The sequence below is a fragment of the Pelobates fuscus genome, chromosome 1, assembly GCF_036172605.1.
Source record: "Pelobates fuscus isolate aPelFus1 chromosome 1, aPelFus1.pri, whole genome shotgun sequence".
NCBI classification, from domain to species: domain Eukaryota; kingdom Metazoa; phylum Chordata; class Amphibia; order Anura; family Pelobatidae; genus Pelobates; species Pelobates fuscus.
This window is the reverse complement of record NC_086317.1, coordinates 9886593-9912818: the sequence shown is the minus strand read 5'-3', so window position 1 is coordinate 9912818 and position 26226 is coordinate 9886593. Positions and strand designations below refer to the sequence as shown.

General features: G+C 47.0%; 2 protein-coding genes across 2 annotated transcripts; both read right to left on the bottom strand.

Moving 5' to 3' along the window:
• Positions 1-12649: 12649 nt before the first annotated feature.
• On the bottom strand, positions 12650-15478 carry LOC134573735 (uncharacterized). Its single transcript, XM_063433515.1, has 2 exons — positions 14278-15478; positions 12650-13302 (listed from the first exon to the last, which is right to left on the bottom strand). Exons 1-2 carry the CDS (start codon positions 15440-15442, stop codon positions 12650-12652), a joined length of 1818 nt encoding a protein of 605 aa, XP_063289585.1. The 5' UTR covers positions 15443-15478.
• A 1897-nt stretch (positions 15479-17375) lies between these two features.
• On the bottom strand, positions 17376-20204 carry LOC134573724 (uncharacterized). Its single transcript, XM_063433504.1, has 2 exons — positions 19004-20204; positions 17376-18028 (listed from the first exon to the last, which is right to left on the bottom strand). Exons 1-2 carry the CDS (start codon positions 20166-20168, stop codon positions 17376-17378), a joined length of 1818 nt encoding a protein of 605 aa, XP_063289574.1. The 5' UTR covers positions 20169-20204.
• Between the last annotated feature and the right edge of the window lie 6022 nt (positions 20205-26226).

Below are 26226 nucleotides of genomic sequence, written 5' to 3'. Positions count from 1 at the left end.
CCAGTTCTTGTCCCCTCTTAGTTTGTATCTCCTCCCTTGCTTCCCGGAACAGCTGGTTTATTAGTTCCACAGAAGTTTCTGGATACAAGGATAATCTCCGCTGTACAATACCAGTAATTACATCTTCCTCGCTGACAGGTGCAAGGGGCTCAGTTCCTTCCATGGATCCATTTCGTCCAGCTCTAGCAGATCAGCTATCAGCTCCCTCTGTAGTCTGTTACTGGCACTCCTACCACGACTCTCCAATAAATCTTTTAGTGTGGGTCTTTTCAGCCTGGCGTACGGAGACTCCATTCAGCACTTGCTCTTTGGATAAAAGGACCATCCCACCGCTGCCAACCAATGTAATGGCTACCCAGGTAGTGAGAGGGTATCAGCCGTTGGAGAAGTCCTTTTCCTTGGCAAGTTGCTGTATGCAAGTTAAGCCGGTATAATCCCATCCACGAGATCCAGAGAGAGAGTCAGGATCAGCTGTAAAAAGAGCAGAATAATAATCCAATAGAATGCCCTTTCAAGAACGAGACGAGGCTACGTTTTGAAGGGTCAAGTAGAACTGAGTGCTGGAACACCCAGCCTGGTTTTTATTACATATTAGTTAGATATTATATTATATTATAACATATTATTAGATATTAGTTGGTCAACTGCCTCAGAACCGGACATTACCTCCTTTGCTTCCCAAGGCCATTGGTCTCCCATGTTAGTACCTCCACACACATAGCAGTTGGTAACATTAAGACTACCGGCAATACTTTCAGCTAAGTCAATGAACAGGTTTTTAGCATTATGGGGGATCTTATTATCTATGCTCATCTCTTCATAAAAGGAATGGTATACTTGATGAGTTTGGGAGGATACCGTATCAGTCTCTATCCCTATAAACAATACTGTCCCAGGATCTAAACCCGTCCCGTATATCTGAAACCCAAATAAATTGCCATATTTGTCTAAGAACTTATCGGGGTTATTTATAAGTATATGGACTGGGTTGCATTCCATAGACTTACAATATGGGCTGGTAGGCAACTTAGTCACTATCATGTCTTTGTCTACTGTCTGTCCCCAAGTTGCCCACCCCACACAAGACCAATATGGGCAAAAGTTATAGTCTTTATTTGGGCATCTAGGACTCACATATTTATTTTTACTACTGGGACAAATATATTTATCATTAGACCCATACGTCCTCTCCCATCTAAGATCCCCACATACATTCCACGGCTTTCTACCACTTGATATCGCCTTACACGCATCAAATAGCAGAACACCCGAAGAATGTACGGATTCTAACACTGTCTTATTAATTAGGGTCCCCTGAGGATCTCCATTCCTGAGAGTCAACCAAATTGTACGGGGTTGATACTCTGGACTGAAGCACTTAGGTTCTCCTACTCCTAAATGGCACACACTATAGTCTATATTTAGGTATCTACATCTTGATACATCTCCTTTACACTCGTATTGTGAATGCCAAATTAGGGTTTGGGAAATATGGTTACCTGTTCTTGTAGTCTTAATGCATACCTCACAGCTAGGAGTGTCGGTACCTCTACCTTCCTGAATATAAAAATACACATAAATAAACACTATCATCAACACATCTTTCGCCGTCATCCTCAGTCTTCGTCCGTGCGAAGGCACCTCAGCTTCCAGGATGTAAGGGCTGCAGGGAATGGAGTTCTGCTCGTCTTCACAGGAGTCCCTTCGAGACTTTCCCTGGCTTATAAACTATACGTCGGTGGGCGGACAGGCTTTATTATGGCCTTCTCACTCACGCACCAAATCCCAAAAATAATAAAATTTGTAATCCACAATAATTCCTCGTTACTCCGACTGAGTAGTGCGTTTTAACCGGATCTTGCAGGGATTCTCTGGATCTGCTGTAACTTGCCAAGAATCGACTGCTGCTGGTTTAACCCTGGAGTGATGTATCCACGGAGTCACTTCGGCTACTTTTATTGCTGTAGGGGTAGACAAAAGAACAACATAAGGACCTCTCCACTTGGGCCCTAACGGTACATTATTCCACTCTTTAATCCACACTTGATCTCCTGGATGATAACTATGAACTGGGGGATAAATATTCACAGGTAATCTATCTTGTACCCATTTCTGTACCTCCTCCATAGTCTTACCCAACTCTACAACCTGCTGCCGGGTAATTCCTTCTCCCAACTGACTCAAGTCCCCCCTTAAGTTACCAAGTACGGGAGGTGGTCGCCCATACATGATTTCAAAAGGAGAGAGGCCCATCCTTCTGGTAGGGTGTTACAAAAACTGTTACAAAAACCTTATTACACTGTGTGCCTTTAAATGCTATTTTCGCCTTTCTGACTTATTTGCAGTCGTTGGTATGGTTCAGCACGAATCCTTTGTGTAAACGTATAGGTGGCCGCCATTTCGGGACTTTGCACGTGTTCGCGGCCATCTTACGTACGAACAGCGGTGTTTGCCAGCAATCGTCTGGAACTAAAAACGGAGACGCACACAGGCGAACACCGCTGAGACCTCCAGGATAGCATAACTTCGTGCTGGACCTACCGAACGGCCCACCGTTCGGTAGGACGATTACTCTTCGCATGGGGAGTACAGCGACCCCCAGGATAACTATGGATGGCAATGGGTTCGTGGAGTTTTACCGTACGAACGGAGACCGACCGCAAGGCCTAAACGTGTGGAACTATTTTCGGCAAGAAAGTCTGTGCGGTCGGTCAAAACTTTGAAAACCCCTAACTCCCGAACCGTTCATCTGAACGGGTTGGTTTTCGGATATGTTGCTCCCCTGAACAAGATCTGTACAGCGGTGTAGGATTTAAAGGGGTACCCCCTGGTTTTGGGGTACATCCAGAACTTGGTTAAAAATATGTACTGTATAATTGGGTTAACTGTTTATCTGAGGGGAGGAGATGTGTGGGAGGTACCCAATATGTGATTGGTGATTTTATGCCTCCCCCTGGGAGTATCCTGTTTGCATGTAACCACAATAAAAAGCAGGCTGGTCAGCCCAGTCCTCAGTTCTTACTTGACCCTCAAATCGCTGCTTTGACTCGTTTTGTGGGTAGAAAGGTATCCTAGCTATGCTATAGCTAGTGGGATGATTCTACACTTACAGGACTCGTATGGAATACTATGGAAATCGGCTCTCCCCTCTTCAGCAACTAGGAGTCCAGACGACTAAACGGTCCAGCTCTCAGCTAGCCTAAGGGTAACCGTAACATTTGGTGGCAGCGGTGGGATGATTCTGGATATCCTAGGAGAGGCACGGAACGGATGGAGAGCACCTACACGAAATTGAAACGTACAACCCTGAAAGACTTATTGGAAAGCACTGGAAGGCACGCCAGCAACCGGCCAAAGAGGGAACTGATCGCAGAATTGACAGAACTGGATCAAAGCTCCACAATGGCGGAAACACCAATCACGGATGATGATGCAAAGGCAAGAATTGTTCGGGGGAGGCTTCCCTTATACGGGCCAAACCCATCTATAGAACTGATACAGCAATTGATGGTGGAGGCAGACGCGGATTTACAAAAGACCCGAGCCTACAACATTGAAATGGCCAACGCACAGCGCACTGCTGAAGCCCCACAAGTAGTCGTTCCTGTTGAAACTACTGGGAAGCCCAAAATACCCTTTGCGGCATTCCGATCCTTCCTGGAGAGCGAGACAGGAATTGATGAGTACTTGGCAGACTTCGAAAGGCAATGCGCCCTGCTCCAGATTCCCACCAGAGAGTGGCCCACGATCTTGTCTGGGAAACTATCCGGGCGAGCCCTGGAAGCTTTTCGTACCTTGGGTGCTGAGGAAGTGACACAATATGAACGAGTTAAAGAGACTCTGCTAAGACGATACGCGGTAACTCCAGACACGTATCGCCGGCAGTTTCGGGGCACGAAAAAGAAGCCTAACGATACACATATGGAATGGGCGCACCGAATGCGGAGAGCGGTAAATCACTGGATGAACGGAAGTAAAGCTGTGACGGGTGAGGAAATTTTACAATTATTCCTCTTAGAACATTTTTACGATGGCATGGAACAAAAAGGGAGGGAGTGGCTGCGAGACAGGCGACCTTCCACCCTAGAAGAAGCGGCCAAATTAGCTGATGAACACTATGATTCACGTCTTCACGAGTCAACAACCTACCGGGCTCCAGCACGGGTTGAGCCCAGAGAGGTTTACCGTGCACCTCCTCGTACGGAGTTCCGGGCCCCGGTACCCGCCGGCCCCCCCAGACACTCAGGGTCACCCAATAACAATTTTGATCGTTCTAGGCCCACTTGCCACCGATGCAAGCAACCAGGGCATTTCATGGCTAACTGCCCTCTTGGCACGCACCAGACGCCCAGGTCCCCTCTGGGCCATACCCCTCTGGGCCATACCGTCCTGCCCGAGTCCTCTGTGTTAACCAGGAGGCCCCTATGGAGGAATATTTGGGGCCGCTTCACGAGGCAGACCCGGTATATGCGGCTTCGGATAACCGACAGCACCATCGGCAGAAGGTATGGCTCGAAGGGCGATCTACCGAGGGGTTGAGAGACACAGGGGCTACCATAACACTGGTACAGAGTCATTTGGTGCCAGAACACAAGCGGTCAGGGCAAACCGTAGCCGTTAGAGTGGCGGGAGGGGATGTGTACAAAGTTCCGACCGCTAAAGTACATCTTGATTGGGGAGCGGGGAAAGGAGCTGTGAACGTGGGTATAATGGACCATTTACCTGCTGAAGTACTACTGGGCAACGATTTGGGCCCCATGACTTCTGCCTATGCGCCAGCATATAACAACGAAGCGAACCCAGTGACTACCCGAGCACAAGCCCGGACGGACCGAGAACCCTCACCAGTGCGGGAGACCCAGGTAAGACCAACCCCGACTTCTCTTGACCTGTTAGACCCCATACCCTGGGACACCCCAGTTACTTTCGAGACCGAGTCTAGGACTGACCCGACATTACAAAAATACCGGGAACGAGCAGAGACCGGGGGGAGCGGGGCAGATAACGAAACTTTTCTATGGGAAAAAGGGAAACTATACCGCTTGACAGAGAAAAAGGGACAACGTAGGCGACAGCTGGTAGTACCCCACAAATACCGTCGGGAAATCCTCAAAATAGGACACGATATTCCCTTGGCAGGTCACTTAGCTATAACACGTACGCTACACCGCATTACCCACACATTCTTTTGGCCAGGAGTACACGCTGATGTTAAGAATTACTGTAATACTTGCGATGTATGTCAACGAGTGGGAAGGCGAGGCGATCACCCTAAAGCCCATCTAGTCAATATGCCCATTGTAGAGGAACCCTTTAGCAGGGTTGCTATTGACCTAGTAGGACCACTGGCCACCCCTAGTCCCTCCGGTAAGCGCTACATCCTTACCGTAGTAGACTACGCTACCAGGTACCCCGAGGCAGTCGCCCTATCCAACATCCAAGCGGATACGGTAGCGAATGCCCTAGTACAAGTGTTCTCCCGGGTAGGATTTCCAAAAGAAATTCTATCCGACCGAGGCGCCCAATTCACAGCAGAATTGACCCAACAACTCTGGCAGGTTTGCAAAATTAAATCCCTCCTGAGCTCACCCTATCACCCCCAAACGAACGGACTTTGTGAGAGGTTTAACGGAACCCTCAAACAAATGCTCAAAACGTTCACACAGGAGTACCGAGATTGGGAACGTTTCCTGCCGCATCTCCTATTTGCGTATCGGGAGGTGCCCCAGGAAACGACAGGGTTCTCTCCCTTTGAGTTGCTCTACGGACGAAAGGTACGGGGCCCCCTAAACCTGATCCAGGAGCACTGGGAAGGAGAGACGGAAACGGACGGTGTCCCCATTGTGCCATACGTATTGGAACTCAGAGACCGCATGGAGCAGCTAGCCAAATCAGTGCAGGCTAACCTCCAGTCGGCCCAGAGAAGACAGAAGGTATGGTACGATAGGGGGGCCCGAAGGAGAATCTTTACCGTAGGACAAAAGGTGTTAGTACTTAAGCCGGTGAAGACCGACAAATTACAAGCATCATGGCAGGGCCCATACCAGATCGTAGAAAAAAGGGGCGACACCACTTATGTTATAGCCAGTTGTCACGACAACAACCTTAAGACATTCCATGTAAACATGCTCAAAGAATACTTGGAGCGACCCGAGAACGTGACCGCCGTATGTTGTCCTCCTCAGGAAGACCCCGACAGTCTACCCATTCCCGACTTACTGGAAAAGAGTCCACCCACAGGGGTAGTGACCCAGGTTCAGATAGGAGACCGACTTAGCCCCACTGAAAGGGAGCAGCTCAATACCCTCCTCCAGTCCAAGCACCTCACGTTCTCTCAGAAACCAGGGTACACCACCTTAACTACCCACCAGGTCGATACCCCCGGACAAACACCCTTACGCCAACCCCCGTATCGCATCCCCGAGGCAGTTAGAACCGGAATGAAGAAGGAGATAGATGAGATGCTCCAACTCAGGGTGATTGAGCCCTCCGATAGTCCCTGGGCCTCCCCGGTTGTCCTGGTACCTAAGAAAGATGGGACAACCCGGTTCTGTGTAGACTATCGGAGACTCAATGAAAAAACAGTGACAGACGCATACCCTATGCCCAGGGTAGACGAGCTACTTGATCGCATAGCCAGGGGAAATTACCTGACCACTATCGACCTCTGTAAGGGTTACTGGCAGATTCCCCTGGCCCCGGAGGCTATCCCCAAGTCGGCATTCGTCACCCCATTCGGCCTATACCAGTTTAAGGTAATGCCGTTTGGGATGAAGAACGCCCCAGCTACATTCCAGCGCTTGGTGGATAGACTCCTGGATGGCTTCCAGAGTTTTGCCTGTGCATACCTGGACGACATAGCGATTCACAGTGAGTCCTGGGAGGATCACTTGGCTCATGTAGGAATGGTTCTGGATCAGATCCGGGCGGCTGGCCTGACTCTGAAACCAGAAAAATGTCACTTTGGGATGGCCGAGGTACAGTACCTGGGTCATCGGGTGGGGTGCGGAAAACAGTGACCAGAGCCGGCCAAGATAGAAGCTGTTGCCAACTGGCCCACCCCATCACTAAAACCCAGGTTTTAGCCTTTCTGGGCACGGCAGGGTACTACAGACGATTTGTACCCGACTACAGCACACTTGCCAAACCCCTGACTGACTTGACCAAGAAAAACTTACCTCGACAGGTCCTGTGGTCTCCCCACTGTGAAACGGCTTTCCAGGCCCTCAAAAATGCTTTGGTTAATGCTCCTGTCTTGGCGGCCCCAGCCCTTAATAAACGTTTTATCGTCCATACAGACGCTTCCATGTTCGGGCTGGGAGCCGTCCTTAGCCAAGTAGGTGAAGATGGAGGGGAGCATCCAGTGGCCTACATCAGCCGGAAGCTCCTGCCCCGTGAAGTCAGTTATGCAGCGATCGAAAAGGAGTGTTTGGCCTTGGTATGGGCATTAAAGAAATTGACTCCCTATTTATATGGACAAGAGTTCACTCTGGTCACCGACCATAACCCGTTGGTGTGGCTAAACCGGGTCTCTGGAGATAACGGCAGGTTTTTACGTTGGAGCTTATCATTGCAACCCTTCAATTTCACCATTTCCTACCGACCCGGGAAACAGAATGGCAATGCAGACGGGTTGTCCAGACAAACGGACCTCAGCCCAGCATAACCAGCGGTCTGGACAGCCTTAGTCTGCCCCGAAAAGGGGTCAGACGGTGTCTGCCAGAGTGTTCCACAAAAAGGGAGCACTGTTACAAAAACTGTTACAAAAACCTTATTACACTGTGTGCCTTTAAATGCTATTTTCGCCTTTCTGACTTATTTGCAGTCGTTGGTATGGTTCAGCACGAATCCTTTGTGTAAACGTATAGGTGGCCGCCATTTCGGGACTTTGCACGTGTTCGCGGCCATCTTACGTACGAACAGCGGTGTTTGCCAGCAATCGTCTGGAACTAAAAACGGAGACGCACACAGGCGAACACCGCTGAGACCTCCAGGATAGCATAACTTCGTGCTGGACCTACCGAACGGCCCACCGTTCGGTAGGACGATTACTCTTCGCATGGGGAGTACAGCGACCCCCAGGATAACTGTGGATGGCAATGGGTTCGTGGAGTTTTACCGTACGAACGGAGACCGACCGCAAGGCCTAAACGTGTGGAACTATTTTCGGCAAGAAAGTCTGTGCGGTCGGTCAAAACTTTGAAAACCCCTAACTCCCGAACCGTTCATCCGAACGGGTTGGTTTTCGGATATGTTGCTCCCCTGAACAAGATCTGTACAGCGGTGTAGGATTTAAAGGGGTACCCCCTGGTTTTGGGGTACATCCAGAACTTGGTTAAAAATATGTACTGTATAATTGGGTTAACTGTTTATCTGAGGGGAGGAGATGTGTGGGAGGTACCCAATATGTGATTGGTGATTTTATGCCTCCCCCTGGGAGTATCCTGTTTGCATGTAACCACAATAAAAAGCAGGCTGGTCAGCCCAGTCCTCAGTTCTTACTTGACCCTCAAATCGCTGCTTTGACTCGTTTTGTGGGTAGAAAGGTATCCTAGCTATGCTATAGCTAGTGGGATGATTCTACACTTACAGGACTCGTATGGAATACTATGGAAATCGGCTCTCCCCTCTTCAGCAACTAGGAGTCCAGACGACTAAACGGTCCAGCTCTCAGCTAGCCTAAGGGTAACCGTAACATAGGGGTACTGCGGATTCGCAATAAAGCTATGGGTAAGAGAACGTTCCACTTAAGTTGGGTTTCCTGACACATTTTAGCCAACTGATTCTTAATAGTTCTATTCATTCTCTCTACCTTACCAGAACTCTGGGGTCTATATGCCGTATGAAGCCTCCACTTTATACCAAGCATATGAGTCAGTTGTTGTAGGCACTGATGAACAAAAGCTGGACCATTGTCCGATCCTATAGAACAGGGTAGTCCATATCGAGGTATTATTTCTCGTAGCAGGAATCTCACAACTTCTCCTGCTTTCTCTGTACGAGTAGGACATGCTTCTACCCAGCCTGAATAGGTGCACACAATTACCAGCAGGTAACGATGTCCACCCGATTTAGGCATCACTGTAACGTCAATTTGTAAATCGGACATGGGGAGTCCCCCCATAAACTGGACTCCTGGTGGCTTTACTGGTCCTTGTCTTGCATTATTTTTAGCACACGTTACACATCTTCGTACAATGGCCTGAGTCAAGTTGGACCATCTTGGTATGTAGAAATGTTTTCTGAGAGATTCTTCTGTGCTGTCTCTCCCAGAATGTGTCCCGTTGTGATAATTTTGGACAATTTCTACCGCTAGTGATGCTGGTATGACTATTCTTCCATCTTCTAGCTGATACCACTTGTTCTCCAAATACTTTCCTGGTTCAGTCTTTAACCACTCCTCTTCTTGAGCTGTATAAACTGGAGTCCATTGGGACAGTGGAGTTGGTATAAGAGCAGCTATATGCCCCACATATTCCTGTCTTCCTGATTCAGCAGCACGCTTAGCTGCACTATCTGCCATCCGATTTCCCTTAGTTACATCACCATCTCCTCTCAGATGCGCTCGACAATGTATGATACCGACTTCTTTCGGCTCCCACACTGCTTCCAATAGTTGTAGGATTTCAGCTGCGTATTTGATTTCTTTGCCTTCAGAATTCAGTAGTCCTCTTTCTTTATACAAAGCTCCGTGGGCATGAGTGGTTAAAACCGCATATTTGGAGTCCGTGTAGATGTTCACTCTTAAACCTTCAGCCAATTGTAACGCTCGTGTCAGTGCTATCAATTCTGCCTTTTGTGCTGATGTTCCTTTCGCCAGTGGCCGAGCTTCTATCACCTTGTCTATTGTTGTCACTGCATATCCTGCATAGCGGATCCCTTCTTTCACATAACTACTGCTGTCGGTATAATATTGAACATCGGGGTTCTGGATGGGAAAATCACGAAGATCTGGTCTACTTGAGAATACTTCATCCATTACTTCCAAACAATCATGTTGACTTTCAGTAGGTTGTGGCAAAAGGGTAGCTGGATTTAAGGTGTTTACAGTCTCTAAATGCACTCTTGGGTTTTCACACAACATTGCTTGATACTTGGTCATACGGCTGTTACTAAACCAATGATTTCCTTTGTAATCCAACAACGTCTGTACTGCATGTGGGACTCGTACATAAAGTTCTTGACCCAGAGTGAGTTTATCGGCTTCAGCTACTAGCAGGGCGGCTGCAGCTACGGCTCTTAGACAAGGTGGAAGTCCGCTGGCCACTGCATCCAATTGCTTAGACATGTAGGCAACAGGTCTTTGCCATGATCCCAAGTACTGTGTCAATACTCCCACAGCCATTCTTCTTTGCTCATGTACATACAGGTAGAATGGTCGTGTGTGATCAGGTAGACCTAATGCTGGGGCACTCATCAAAGCCTTCTTCACATCTTCAAATGCCGTTTGCTGTTCTTGGGTCCATAAGAAGGGGTCTGTACCTTTGATAGCTGCGTACAGAGGTTTTGCCAGTATCGCGTAGCTGGGAATCCATATCCTACAGAAGCCTGCTGCCCCCAAGAATTCTCGCACTTGTCTTCTATTCTTGGGTATCGGTATTTGGCACACAGCTTCTTTTCTCTCTGGCCCCATAATTCTTTGACCTTCAGAGATATGGAATCCCAGATATTTGACAGTTGGCAAACACAACTGAGCCTTCTTTCTAGACACCTTGTATCCTGCCTTCCAGAGAATGTGTAGTAGATCGTGCGTTGCTTGCTGACAGATTTCTTTTGTAACTGCTGCTATCAACAAGTCATCTACATACTGTAACAATACACACTCTCCTGGGATGGACTCGAAATCCAGTAGATCTTGACTTAGAGCTGAACCAAATAGGGTAGGTGAATTTTTAAACCCTTGGGGCAGTCTTGTCCAGGTCATTTGGCGTTTTGAGCCCGTTACAGCGTTCTCCCATTGGAAAGCGAAAATACATTGACTTTCTGCGGCAATTCGGAGGCAAAAGAAGGCGTCTTTGAGGTCTAAGACTGTAAAGTAAGTAGCCCCGCCCGGAATTAAAGCAAGCAGGTTATATGGATTGGGTACAACTGGATGTATACTAACAACCGCATCATTGACTGCTCTCAAGTCCTGCACAGGTCGATACTCATCTGTACCGGGCTTTTGAACAGGCAGCAATGGGGTGTTCCAGGGGGAAGTACAGAATTTTAGGATACCATACCGTATGAACTTATCCAGATAAGATTGGATGTTCTTCTTAGCCTTCTGCGGGATGTGGTATTGTCTTAGGCTTACTGGATAAACCCCATGTCACGAACGCACCCTACTCCAAGAGTGTGCGTGACGTAGTTGTGGTGGTGAAAGGGTTAAAGTACACTATTTGTCTGCACTAGACCGGAAATAATGACAAAATACCCCTTTTTAACACCACCCACACTTAAACATAATAATATAACTATTACTATTTTAACACTGCCACCACCAAGACAATTTATAAATGGGGTGCCTTGGTCCCCCAGGTAAATCAACAATAAAACCCACCAAATATTACTTAGCACAATATCTATGTAATTACAAAAATACTAACTAGTCTCTTCAGGTAACGTGGTTCTGAACCAGACAAAGGTAGAACTTAATAAATGAATGTTTATTATGAGCAAAAATAGTCACAGTGCATATAACAATATATAATAAACAAATTATTTACACCAACAACAGATAAAAACAAAAAGGATAAAATAACAGAAGTCCTAATTACTCACTTAGGTTTTTCAAAGTACAACTTCTGTCCAGGGGGTCTCTGGCAAGGAAGGATGATGGTGACTCACTCAAAATCAGATCTTGGCCCCAAGCAAGTACAAACCACCCTTCAGGTTCACAGGAGATATACCCTGTGGAATTATCACACCCCACCCAGGGGCGTACCTATAGTGATTCCAAGTGACCACCTCCTTTGTTCCAGAAACAGCAAGCCAAATATAAACTTTTTGGTTTTATCTCCTCTACTGTACCTGCCACAGAAATAATAATTGCCTCTATGAATTTGTTATTGTTTTCCCATTCCATAGACATGTTGCACGCCCCATCTGCGATCCAATAGGACAGACATCACAATTCCTGCCACACGGTTTAAGTTGTGCAACTCATGTTTAGGCTTAATTAAAAGACTGGGCTTGTCCCATTCCAAATATAATAAAAATTAGGCTTTATTATTATTCTGTGGGGTAAATATGAATGTTTTTGTCCTTCCTTTGGGTATGATACTGGAGCAAAGCTAAAATTGTATTTACATTTCAAAGAGTTTTACTCAGCACTTAATGGTACAGGCCAAATGGATGAAGAGACATTCAGACTTTTCCCAAGTGTAGAACCTCACACCTTGCAGAGCCTTGATTACTTCACATCCATATTAGTAAAACCCTTTGAACCTTGCCATGCCATCCACACTTCCCCTTCTGTCATCCATGGTAGCCCTCTGTGGGGGTCCCAGCTTCAAAAGATGTAACCCCTGTTGACCTCAGCAATAGCATCCTTTTGTGCCATTTACTACACAAATGGCATTAAAGGATTATATTTCATAATGTAATACTAAATTATGCACCCTTGCCGTGACACCTCCCCCAAATAAGAGACGCAATGGGAGAAGGCTCACATGCCTCTACCTTGCGTATCAACACTTGTTCCTTTTTGCCTCCACCTCATACACTCATCTTTTTCATAACTCTGGATCTCCATGAATGGGGTAGCCCTCATGTGTTCGCACACCTCCCCCAAAAAGGCTTGCCCTTTGTCTCTAAGCCATAGAACAGCCATATCCACACCACACATCCCTGATTTGCCTGTTTCCATCTCACACTGCGCTCTGGTCACCTCTCTTGGGCCGCACCCACTGCGCCCATGTAGTAGCTCTAATGGGAAGAAACCAACCAATTTCTGCAGTACTCCCCTGTAAGCACACAAAAGATGAGACAGAGGACACTCCCTGGGTACCTGCAATGTATCCACACTCCTTATCTTTTTTAGTTTGTGGTCTGCCTGCAGGGCTTGTTGCCCTTTTTGACTCTGAACCTTTGGTTCAGAATTAAAAAGTTGCTTAGAGACAGATTCCTTCTCCTGAGCTGGCTTGGGTGTATGTGTGAGATGTGATTGTGATAAGCTGACAAGGTTCCTGGTTCCCTCCATACTTTCACACAGCCCATCTGATACATTTGCTTCAGGCACATATTGGCACACATATTCATTCAGCCCTCTGTCCCTAGAATTCTCTTCCTGCACATTGTCACATGACACCTTTGACACCCCTTGGTCAGGCACATAATGTGGTACACACTCACATAATTTCCTCTCCCAGCCACGCCATCCTCCCACAATCTCACATAGCCCCTCACTTTCTCCTTGTTCTGGCACCTGACATACTCCTGACTGACATACAGGGGAACATATCAACTCATCCTGCCCTGACTCCCAGTGGTTTGATCCACTTATGTTTTCACATGGCATCTCAAACAACCCTGGCTCTGACACAGATAGGCACACACGCTCATCTAGCCCTGCCTCCCCTTGCAGTGGTTTTTGCCCACTCACACATGGTATTGCAGGCACTCTTATGTCTGGCCTGGACTGGCATGCATGCTCATTCTGCCCTCGCTCCCAGCACAATTGCTGGCATACACCTTCACATGTTTCCATGGACACCCCTGGTTCTGGCACAGATTGACACCCATTCTGCCCTCCCTCCCAGTAAAGTTGCCCTGGCAAACTTTCCCCTGTTACCACAGACACCTCTGGTTCTGGCACAGCCTGGCACACATGCTCATTCTGCCCTCCCTCCCAGCACAATTGTCTGCATACATTTTCACAAGTTTCCACGGACACCCCTGGTTCTGGCACAGATTGACACACCTTCTGCCCTCCCTCCCAGAGAAGTTGCCCTGGCAAACTTTCCCCTGGTACCACAGACACCTCTGGTTCTGGCACAGCCTGGCACACATGCTCATTCTGCCCTCCCTCCCAGCACAATTGTCTGCATACATTTTCACATGTTTCCACGGACAGCCCTGGTTCTGGCACAGATTGACACACATTCTGCCCTCCCTCCCAGTAAAGTTGCCCTGGCAAACTTTCACCTGTTACCACAGACACCTCTGGTTCTGGCACAGCCTGGCACACATGCTCATTCTGCCCTCCCTCCCAGCAAGGTAGTCTATGTACACTTTTACATATTGCCCTCTGCACAGTAGGGCCCCTATGAGGCTTGGGTTTAAAACACACATTACCTTCAGGCACATACTGGGATAACAATCTACCTAAGTCAGTACCAAGTAATACATTTGCATGGATATTCTCATCTACCCCCACATTTCTGAAACCCTTCCCCGCTCCCCAATCCAAATAAACTTGTGCCATTGGCACTACAAGCCTTATCCCCCCAATTCCTTTAACTGCTAGAGTCTTGCCAGGAATTAAGTCCTCAGAGCGCACTAGCTCTGGACGGACAAGAGTCACATCTGCCCCAGTGTCTCTGAGTCCCACAGTTACCTCTCCTCCAACTGTCACAGGTTGCAGATTCACATTGTTGCTGCCCTCTGATCTGGTTACAAACAACACAGAGGACGTTGGTTCCGAGGAGCGTCCCACCCCAGCTGATAATGCTGGCTGCCGTTTCCCAGGGCAAGCAACACTAATGTGCCCCACTTGGTTGCAAATAAAACATCTGCGACTATCTCCTTGCACAGATATGGCACTAGCTCCCCCTCTCCCTGAGGTAGGAGCTGAAACAAAAGATGGCCCGCTAGGCCTGGTGATGGGGAGTCGTGGTGGTGTGGTCCTCCAGCTGGATGCTCCCTTGGCAAAACCTCTGCTCCGGTCCACTGTTGCTCGATTGGCAGTGTGGACATCTGCCAGCTTACCCGCTTCCAATGCTGTTTTGGGGTTCCGGTCCAGCAGCCATTCCTGTACATCGGCTGGGCAGAGCTGCAAAAACTGTTCTTTTATTAGCAGATCTTGCAAACCTTCTAAAGTGGTAATTTCCAGCCCTGTAGTCCACTGTCGGAATGCTGTCGCCAGGTGCCCCACAACTGCTGCATAACTTTCTGTAGGATGCTTTTGCAAAGTCCTGAATTTCTTTCGGTACACCTCAGGAGTGAGGTTGTACCATTCCTGCAAGGCAGCCTTAATCGAATCATAGTCCTGGTCAAATTCTGCTGGAAGCGCAGCAAATGCTTCCAGTGCAGGACCTCTGAGACCAGGGGTGAGGTATTTTGCCCACTGGTCCTTTGGTAGCTGGAACTGCCTGCAAACTTTTTCAAAACTGCGCAGGAAAACATCCAAATCACCATCTTTGTCCAAAGTTGGAAAATTCTCTGCACGTGGTTTGGGTGCAGAAGAGTCTCTGGAATTAATACTTATAGGGGAGGCAGTCAACCTCTCTAACTCAGCCATTTTTAGCTCATGCTCTCTGGCAGCTTGTCGCTCTGCAGCCTCTCTCTCCCTCTCAGCTTGGCGCTCTCTCTCAGCTTGGCGCTCTCTCTCACCCTCCTGATATTTAAGGATAAGCTGCAGTTTTTGGTTTGTATCTGCTGAGTCCACATATTTCAACACAGTTTGCAAGTACAAATCCAAAGGATCTCCAGATCTCGGTACATCATTGACAAAAGCTGCAGGTATCTCCTCTGCAGTGTTTGAGGCATCATTTTGCACCACTTGTTGCATATCATAGTCCACCAGTGCTTGTAATAGTTCCTCTTTTGTTTTTCCCCGACAGGGGATAGATCTCTCCCGGCAAAGCTGGTCTAGCACTGCCTTGGACTGCGCCTGGTACTCCATTTGGTAAATAAAAGATAGCAAAGAAAAAACAGAGAAGGGGGGGGGGACTGTTGAGGTGTAAATATATTATATATGCACTGAGTTCAGCCTTTGGAAATTGAGACACAATTTCTTTTAGTGCCTGGATTAACCAACAAATCCAGCAACACTAAAATCTGGTATAAAAAGATGAAAAATCTTTTAGTTATCCCACCGCTATGCCACCAATTTGTCACGAACGCACCCTACTCCAAGAGTGTGCGTGACGTAGTTGTGGTGGTGAAAGGGTTAAAGTACACTATTTGTCTGCACTAGACCGGAAATAATGACAAAATACCCCTTTTTAACACCACCCACACTTAAACATAATAATATAACTATTACTATTTTAACACTGCCACCACCAAGACAATTTATAAATGGGGTGCCTTGGTCCCCCAGGTAAATCAACAATAAAACCCACCAAATATTACTTAGCACAATATCTATGTAATTACAAAAATACTAACTAGTCTCTTCAGGTAACGTGGTTCTGAACCAGACAAAGGTAGAACTTAATAAATGAATGTTTATTATGAGCAAAAATAGTCACAGTGCATATAACAATATATAATAAACACATTATTTACACCAACAACAGATAAAAACAAAAAGGATAAAATAACAGAAGTCCTAATTACTCACTTAGGTTTTTCAAAGTACAACTTCTGTCCAGGGGGTCTCTGGCAAGGAAGGATGATGGTGACTCACTCAAAATTAGATCTTGGCCCCAAGCAAGTACAAACCACCCTTCAGGTTCACAGGAGATATACCCTGTGGAATTATCACACCCCACCCAGGGGCGTACCTATAGTGATTCCAAGTGACCACCTCCTTTGTTCCAGAAACAGCAAGCCAAATATAAACTTTTTGGTTTTATCTCCTCTACTGTACCTGCCACAGAAATAATAATTGCCTCTATGAATTTGTTATTGTTTTCCCATTCCATAGACATGTTGCACGCCCCATCTGCGATCCAATAGGACAGACATCACAATTCCTGCCACACGGTTTAAGTTGTGCAACTCATGTTTAGGCTTAATTAAAAGACTGGGCTTGTCCCATTCCAAATATAATAAAAATTAGGCTTTATTATTATTCTGTGGGGTAAATATGAATGTTTTTGTCCTTCCTTTGGGTATGATACTGGAGCAAAGCTAAAATTGTATTTACATTTCAAAGAGTTTTACTCAGCACTTAATGGTACAGGCCAAATGGATGAAGAGACATTCAGACTTTTCCCAAGTGTAGAACCTCACACCTTGCAGAGCCTTGACTACTTCACATCCATATTAGTAAAACCCTTTGAACCTTGCCATGCCATCCACACTTCCCCTTCTGTCATCCATGGTAGCCCTCTGTGGGGGTCCCAGCTTCAAAAGATGTAACCCCTGTTGACCTCAGCAATAGCATCCTTTTGTGCCATTTACTACACAAATGGCATTAAAGGATTATATTTCATAATGTAATACTAAATTATGCACCCTTGCCGTGACACCTCCCCCAAATAAGAGACGCAATGGGAGAAGGCTCACATGCCTCTACCTTGCGTATCAACACTTGTTCCTTTTTGCCTCCACCTCATACACTCATCTTTTTCATAACTCTGGATCTCCATGAATGGGGTAGCCCTCATGTGTTCGCACACCTCCCCCAAAAAGGCTTGCCCTTTGTCTCTAAGCCATAGAACAGCCATATCCACACCACACATCCCTGATTTGCCTGTTTCCATCTCACACTGCGCTCTGGTCACCTCTCTTGGGCCGCACCCACTGCGCCCATGTAGTAGCTCTAATGGGAAGAAACCAACCAATTTCTGCAGTACTCCCCTGTAAGCACACAAAAGATGAGACAGAGGACACTCCCAGGGTACCTGCAATGTATCCACACTCCTTATCTTTTTTAGTTTGTGGTCTGCCTGCAGGGCTTGTTGCCCTTTTTGACTCTGAACCTTTGGTTCAGAATTAAAAAGTTGCTTAGAGACAGATTCCTTCTCCTGAGCTGGCTTGGGTGTATGTGTGAGATGTGATTGTGATAAGCTGACAAGGTTCCTGGTTCCCTCCATACTTTCACACAGCCCATCTGATACATTTGCTTCAGGCACATATTGGCACACATATTCATTCAGCCCTCTGTCCCTAGAATTCTCTTCCTGCACATTGTCACATGACACCTTTGACACCCCTTGGTCAGGCACATAATGTGGTACACACTCACATAATTTCCTCTCCCAGCCAGGCCATCCTCCCACAATCTCACATAGCCCCTCACTTTCTCCTTGTTCTGGCACCTGACATACTCCTGACTGACATACAGGGGAACATATCAACTCATCCTGCCCTGACTCCCAGTGGTTTGATCCACTTATGTTTTCACATGGCATCTCAAACAACCCTGGCTCTGACACAGATAGGCACACACGCTCATCTAGCCCTGCCTCCCCTTGCAGTGGTTTTTGCCCACTCACACATGGTATTGCAGGCACTCTTATGTCTGGCCTGGACTGGCATGCATGCTCATTCTGCCCTCGCTCCCAGCACAATTGCTGGCATACACCTTCACATGTTTCCATGGACACCCCTGGTTCTGGCACAGATTGACACCCATTCTGCCCTCCCTCCCAGTAAAGTTGCCCTGGCAAACTTTCCCCTGTTACCACAGACACCTCTGGTTCTGGCACAGCCTGGCACACATGCTCATTCTGCCCTCCCTCCCAGCACAATTGTCTGCATACATTTTCACAAGTTTCCACGGACACCCCTGGTTCTGGCACAGATTGACACACCTTCTGCCCTCCCTCCCAGAGAAGTTGCCCTGGCAAACTTTCCCCTGGTACCACAGACACCTCTGGTTCTGGCACAGCCTGGCACACATGCTCATTCTGCCCTCCCTCCCAGCACAATTGTCTGCATACATTTTCACATGTTTCCACGGACAGCCCTGGTTCTGGCACAGATTGACACACATTCTGCCCTCCCTCCCAGTAAAGTTGCCCTGGCAAACTTTCACCTGTTACCACAGACACCTCTGGTTCTGGCACAGCCTGGCACACATGCTCATTCTGCCCTCCCTCCCAGCAAGGTAGTCTATGTACACTTTTACATATTGCCCTCTGCACAGTAGGGCCCCTATGAGGCTTGGGTTTAAAACACACATTACCTTCAGGCACATACTGGGATAACAATCTACCTAAGTCAGTACCAAGTAATACATTTGCAGGGATATTCTCATCTACCCCCACATTTCTGAAACCCTTCCCCGCTCCCCAATCCAAATAAACTCGTGCCATTGGCACTACAAGCCTTATCCCCCCAATTCCTTTAACTGCTAGAGTCTTGCCAGGAATTAAGTCCTCAGAGCGCACTAGCTCTGGACGGACAAGAGTCACATCTGCCCCAGTGTCTCTGAGTCCCACAGTTACCTCTCCTCCAACTGTCACAGGTTGCAGATTCACATTGTTGCTGCCCTCTGATCTGGTTACAAACAACACAGAGGACGTTGGTTCCGAGGAGCGTCCCACCCCAGCTGATAATGCTGGCTGCCGTTTCCCAGGGCAAGCAACACTAATGTGCCCCACTTGGTTGCAAATAAAACATCTGCGACTATCTCCTTGCACAGATATGGCACTAGCTCCCCCTCTCCCTGAGGTAGGAGCTGAAACAAAAGATGGCCCGCTAGGCCTGGTGATGGGGAGTCGTGGTGGTGTGGTCCTCCAGCTGGATGCTCCCTTGGCAAAACCTCTGCTCCGGTCCACTGTTGCTCGATTGGCAGTGTGGACATCTGCCAGCTTACCCGCTTCCAATGCTGTTTTGGGGTTCCGGTCCAGCAGCCATTCCTGTACATCGGCTGGGCAGAGCTGCAAAAACTGTTCTTTTATTAGCAGATCTTGCAAACCTTCTAAAGTGGTAATTTCCAGCCCTGTAGTCCACTGTCGGAATGCTGTCGCCAGGTGCCCCACAACTGCTGCATAACTTTCTGTAGGATGCTTTTGCAAAGTCCTGAATTTCTTTCGGTACACCTCAGGAGTGAGGTTGTACCATTCCTGCAAGGCAGCCTTAATCGAATCATAGTCCTGGTCAAATTCTGCTGGAAGCGCAGCAAATGCTTCCAGTGCAGGACCTCTGAGACCAGGGGTGAGGTATTTTGCCCACTGGTCCTTTGGTAGCTGGAACTGCCTGCAAACTTTTTCAAAACTGCGCAGGAAAACATCCAAATCACCATCTTTGTCCAAAGTTGGAAAATTCTCTGCACGTGGTTTGGGTGCAGAAGAGTCTCTGGAATTAATACTTATAGGGGAGGCAGTCAACCTCTCTAACTCAGCCATTTTTAGCTCATGCTCTCTGGCAGCTTGTCGCTCTGCAGCCTCTCTCTCCCTCTCAGCTTGGCGCTCTCTCTCAGCTTGGCGCTCTCTCTCACCCTCCTGATATTTAAGGATAAGCTGCAGTTTTTGGTTTGTATCTGCTGAGTCCACATATTTCAACACAGTTTGCAAGTACAAATCCAAAGGATCTCCAGATCTCGGTACATCATTGACAAAAGCTGCAGGTATCTCCTCTGCAGTGTTTGAGGCATCATTTTGCACCACTTGTTGCATATCATAGTCCACCAGTGCTTGTAATAGTTCCTCTTTTGTTTTTCCCCGACAGGGGATAGATCTCTCCCGGCAAAGCTGGTCTAGCACTGCCTTGGACTGCGCCTGGTACTCCATTTGGTAAATAAAAGATAGCAAAGAAAAAACAGAGAAGGGGGGGGGGGACTGTTGAGGTGTAAATATATTATATATGCACTGAGTTCAGCCTTTGGAAATTGAGACACAATTTCTTTTAGTGCCTGGATTAACCAACAAATCCAGCAACACTAAAATCTGGTATAAAAAGATGAAAAATCTTTTAGTTATCCCACCGCTATGCCACCAATTTGTCACGAACGCACCCTACTCCAAGAGTGTGCGTGACGTAGTTGTGGTGGTGAAAGGGTTAAAGTACACTATTTGTCTGCACTAGACCGGAAATAATGACAAAATACCCCTTTTTAACACCACCCACACTTAAACATAATAATATAACTATTACTATTTTAACACTGCCACCACCAAGACAATTTATAAATGGGGTGCCTTGGTCCCCCAGGTAAATCAACAATAAAACCCACCAAATATTACTTAGCACAATATCTATGTAATTACAAAAATACTAACTAGTCTCTTCAGGTAACGTGGTTCTGAACCAGACAAAGGTAGAACTTAATAAATGAATGTTTATTATGAGCAAAAATAGTCACAGTGCATATAACAATATATAATAAACACATTATTTACACCAACAACAGATAAAAACAAAAAGGATAAAATAACAGAAGTCCTAATTACTCACTTAGGTTTTTCAAAGTACAACTTCTGTCCAGGGGGTCTCTGGCAAGGAAGGATGATGGTGACTCACTCAAAATTAGATCTTGGCCCCAAGCAAGTACAAACCACCCTTCAGGTTCACAGGAGATATACCCTGTGGAATTATCACACCCCACCCAGGGGCGTACCTATAGTGATTCCAAGTGACCACCTCCTTTGTTCCAGAAACAGCAAGCCAAATATAAACTTTTTGGTTTTATCTCCTCTACTGTACCTGCCACAGAAATAATAATTGCCTCTATGAATTTGTTATTGTTTTCCCATTCCATAGACATGTTGCACGCCCCATCTGCGATCCAATAGGACAGACATCACAATTCCTGCCACACGGTTTAAGTTGTGCAACTCATGTTTAGGCTTAATTAAAAGACTGGGCTTGTCCCATTCCAAATATAATAAAAATTAGGCTTTATTATTATTCTGTGGGGTAAATATGAATGTTTTTGTCCTTCCTTTGGGTATGATACTGGAGCAAAGCTAAAATTGTATTTACATTTCAAAGAGTTTTACTCAGCACTTAATGGTACAGGCCAAATGGATGAAGAGACATTCAGACTTTTCCCAAGTGTAGAACCTCACACCTTGCAGAGCCTTGATTACTTCACATCCATATTAGTAAAACCCTTTGAACCTTGCCATGCCATCCACACTTCCCCTTCTGTCATCCATGGTAGCCCTCTGTGGGGGTCCCAGCTTCAAAAGATGTAACCCCTGTTGACCTCAGCAATAGCATCCTTTTGTGCCATTTACTACACAAATGGCATTAAAGGATTATATTTCATAATGTAATACTAAATTATGCACCCTTGCCGTGACACCCCAAGTTTTAGTTCAATTTTAATAGGTGGAATATTGCGGGCCAGTCCTGGTGGGTTGTTCTCTGCCCAAACTCCTGGTATGTTGAATAATGACTCATCACTCCTAGGGTTTTGGCTAGTCAACGCTGTATAAAGTCGCCACTCTTCTTCCTTTGGTACGGATAATGTCATAATACCTGAAGGTCCATTAAACTTTAAGGATGTTGTTCCATTTGGTAGGAACGTAATCTGCGCTTGTAATTTTGATAGCATATCACGTCCCAGCAATTGGACTGGACATTCAGGCATATAAAGGAATTGATGTTTTACTACGTGGCCTCCCAATGTACAGAGTCGACTTTTAAGAACCGGTTTTTCAGCACTTCTTCCAGTTGCTCCTATTACAGTAATAGTCCTTCCAGATGGAGGAGCAACTAGATTAGTCACCACTGAATGTTCAGCACCAGTGTCGATCATGAACGCACTCCTTTTTCCCCCTATTGATACATCGACCATAGGCTCCGCTCGACCAAGGGGGATGGAGCCCGGTCGGTATCAATAGTCCTCCATGACCGTGTCAGCCAATCCTACAAAGTCCCTGCCTTCTCTATCGCGGGACCTTTGCGCTGCTGGGATATACCTATCTTCCCTAACACTTCCTCTGTTTCCATTGCTCCCTCTATTACCATTACTCCCTCCGGGGCCTCCTCTACCTCTCGCTCTGCCTCTAAAGTTTCCGTAACCTGCCCTGGGTTGGTCTCTCTCGTACTGCTCTCTTTGTGGACATTCGTTCCTCCAATGCCCTTCTTCCTTGCAATACGCGCACTGATTCCTACTGAAAGGCTCCCTATTCCATCTACTATCGCCTCTATCTGGGCCCCGTCTATCTACGCCTGCGATCGCTACCGCTAGCATGTCTGCCTTTCTACGCATCTTGCGCTCTTCCTCTTTCTTACTTTCTGTTTCCCTATTCATATATACCTTATTCGCTACCTCCATTAGTTGGGTGATGGACATACCTGCAAACCCTTCTAACTTCTGTAGCTTGCGCTTAATATCTCCGTAAGCTTGGCTGACAAAGGCGGAGTTCACCATTCGGGAATTATCTGCGTCTTCCGGATTAAAGGGGGTATACAAGCGGTACGCCTCCAATAATCGGTCATAAAAGACACTGGGCGCTTCATCACTTTTCTGAATCACCTCAACTGTCTTCGACATATTAATGGCTTTCTTTCCTCCGGCTTTCATGCCAGCAATTATAGCGTCTCTATAGGCTCTGAGTTGAACCATATCAGCACCATTTACATTCCAATCGGGATCGGTGTTGGGATAATGTGTTGCGGCCCATGCTGATGGATTGGCTTGGTTTAAAGTACGGGCTTTATCCTCTAGTGCTTTAATGGCCGCTTGATTAATTCTTGTCCTTTCCTCATTGTTGAATAAAGTCATTAATAATTGCTGGCAATCAGCCCATGTCGGGTTATGTGTCTGTACTATTGAGGTGAACAGATCAGTCATAGCTTGTGGTTTCTCAGTATACGAGGAATTGTGGGTCTTCCAATTTAAGAGATCGGTTGTCGTGAACGGGACATATACAAAGACTGGGTCAGCATGTGCCATTTGGCCTGCGGCATCGATATAGGCTGACCCAGGATTCAGACGAAGAGGCATCTGATAGTGTTTTAATTGTTGGGCACCGGTCAGTTGTCGGGTCTGTATGGGGCTACGTGGAGGGGCGTCAGTCATAGGTTCCAGTCGGGGAGAAATAGGGTATGGGGATGTGGGAGCTTGGTTTTGGGAAAAGGTTGTAAATAAAACACTTCGAGTCGAGCTAGATGAAGCTTGACCGGAAGTCTGAAGTGGCGCCAAATCAGGATATTCGGATTTAATGGGGGTTGGTTCTGATTCCGGAAGGGGAGATTTAGTACGAGAGGAGGTGGATTCTGTACTGGAGGAGGAAGCGGAAGTGGATGGGGGTAATGAGGGGAGGGTTGCAGGACTTCCTGCATTTGCGTCACTTCCTCTTAACGGAAAGTAAGGGGGCGGCAAAGGGATCTCGGACTCAGGGGGCGTGTCCAAAATGGGCCTAACACCAGTCCTAGTGGACAAACAAGTCCTAGCTACCATGAGGCGACATTGCTCCTCGTGGCATGTCTGGAGCCATTTTGGCGAGTCATTTACGGCCTGTCTCCAACAATCAATATAAGGAAACTGGCCGTAAAGTTCAGGCCTACCCGATACAGCCACGTGTAAGCGCTGTACCAGAGTTGGATCCAAACTGCCACGTGGCGGCCATGCCGCAACCAAAGTAGGCCACTCCCTAGTACACAAAGTGACCAAACGTACAGGAGACATTTTAACCCCCAAATCACAAGTTTTGAATCCCTTTTTAAAATTCTTCACCATACAACCTAAGGGATCCGGAATCGTTGACTGCGACGCGCCCATACTTATCAATGGAACGTCGTTGACAACGAATACTATGCACGCGTACTATTCAACAGTCACACCCGTTTCCTCTGGCAACAGCACCACGTGGTACAGTTACCAAGTGAAACGTATACAATAACACAATAAACACTCAGGGAATTCCCGTGCACACACAGCTGTTACACCAGTCACTAGATAATCAATATTATGCCCTTTGGCGTAACTATACAGTCACCCACGCTATAATTCTCTATATACGAATTACCCGTCTATAACACACCCCAGTAACATCGTCTTTTACAAATAGCGGTTACAGTACGGTTAGCATAGGTCAAAGCACAAGTTAAGGTCACAATACAATTATTAGTGGTTATGGTGTTAGACATGCAATGGACGACAATGATTAGTATTTATATACAGTGTCAGTAAATATACAGGGTTATGGTACCGTGCACTATAATACAGCAACACACTATTAACACTCTCGCTAGACGGCTGAGCTCGCGCTATCTAACAAGATATACACTTTACTAAACAATCTTTATAACATTTACAATTCCCAACTAAACTATTGGCCAGTACCTTGATGGACTACCTAAAACTATATACACCCGTTTTGGTTAGCCACACTGCCCAAGCACCACATATAGCGAGCTAGAGGACCGAATTTACACAGGCGCCTCTTAGTCGATTACTATGAAAAATCTAGTGGGTTCCAAATTTACACGCCTTCCCACTTAGCCAAGATAGGTTGAGAGCTAGCGAACCGAATTTACACAGGCGCCGCTTAGTCTCCCGGTCCCTCCGACCTAGCGAACGTAATATACACCCTAGAACGCTAGTCTAGACAAGACACCGGTGTCCGGCTAGGGCTATTTACACAGGACCCCGCCTGACTAACCAAATCAAACGGTCTGACTAAAGAGCGTTCGATTGAGCGGTGCGCCTTCGCTCCTTCCCTCCGACAGAGGGGGCAGATTCCATACACAAATAACCCCTTATGGGCCTACCGCACAATCGGTATACCCCTAGTGGGTCTGCCGTCTAAAACAGCAGTTGTCTTACCTCCTCGTTCCTGAACCTGAGTTCACACTCATCGACGGGGACACCCCAGCACTTCTCACGTAGAGGCCGATGATCTCCTGGACAACAGACCAGTGGCGCCGAGACGAAGGGAGGTCCACGCAGAAGTTCAGGGGTGCAGCCGTAGAGAACGTGGGCAAAGATAGACCGTCTCACGCCTCTGCCTCTCAGCTACCGTTGAACGATGAGCTTCCCGGCCAATGCACCAAATGATACCGGAGAAACTGACGGAAGCGAAGCACAGAGAGATGGACACAGGTTTCTTCAGGAAGGAAGAGATTCTTTATTGGATCACCGATCGGGACTCAGAGGGACTAGCGTCACCAAAATACCACAAGTTCTGAGCCCCGGACAATAGTGCAGGCCCCTTATATAGGCACATAACTCCTCCCATATTAAGCTCCACCCGCACATTCTCTTGACCAATCAATACAAATAAGAATTAACTTCCTGCTTGACCGCATGGCTTGTCCAGCACAATGGAGGAGGGGAATACTACATCCTGTATTCTTGCACATGCTCCGTACACTACTGATCGTATCTTGCCTCGTGCAACCAAATGATCGATACATCAGCATATGCACGTACACATGCCACGTGGTAATCTCGGCCTACTAAATTCCTTTTTACCGAGATTCCACCACAGAGCGACATGTTTATTATCA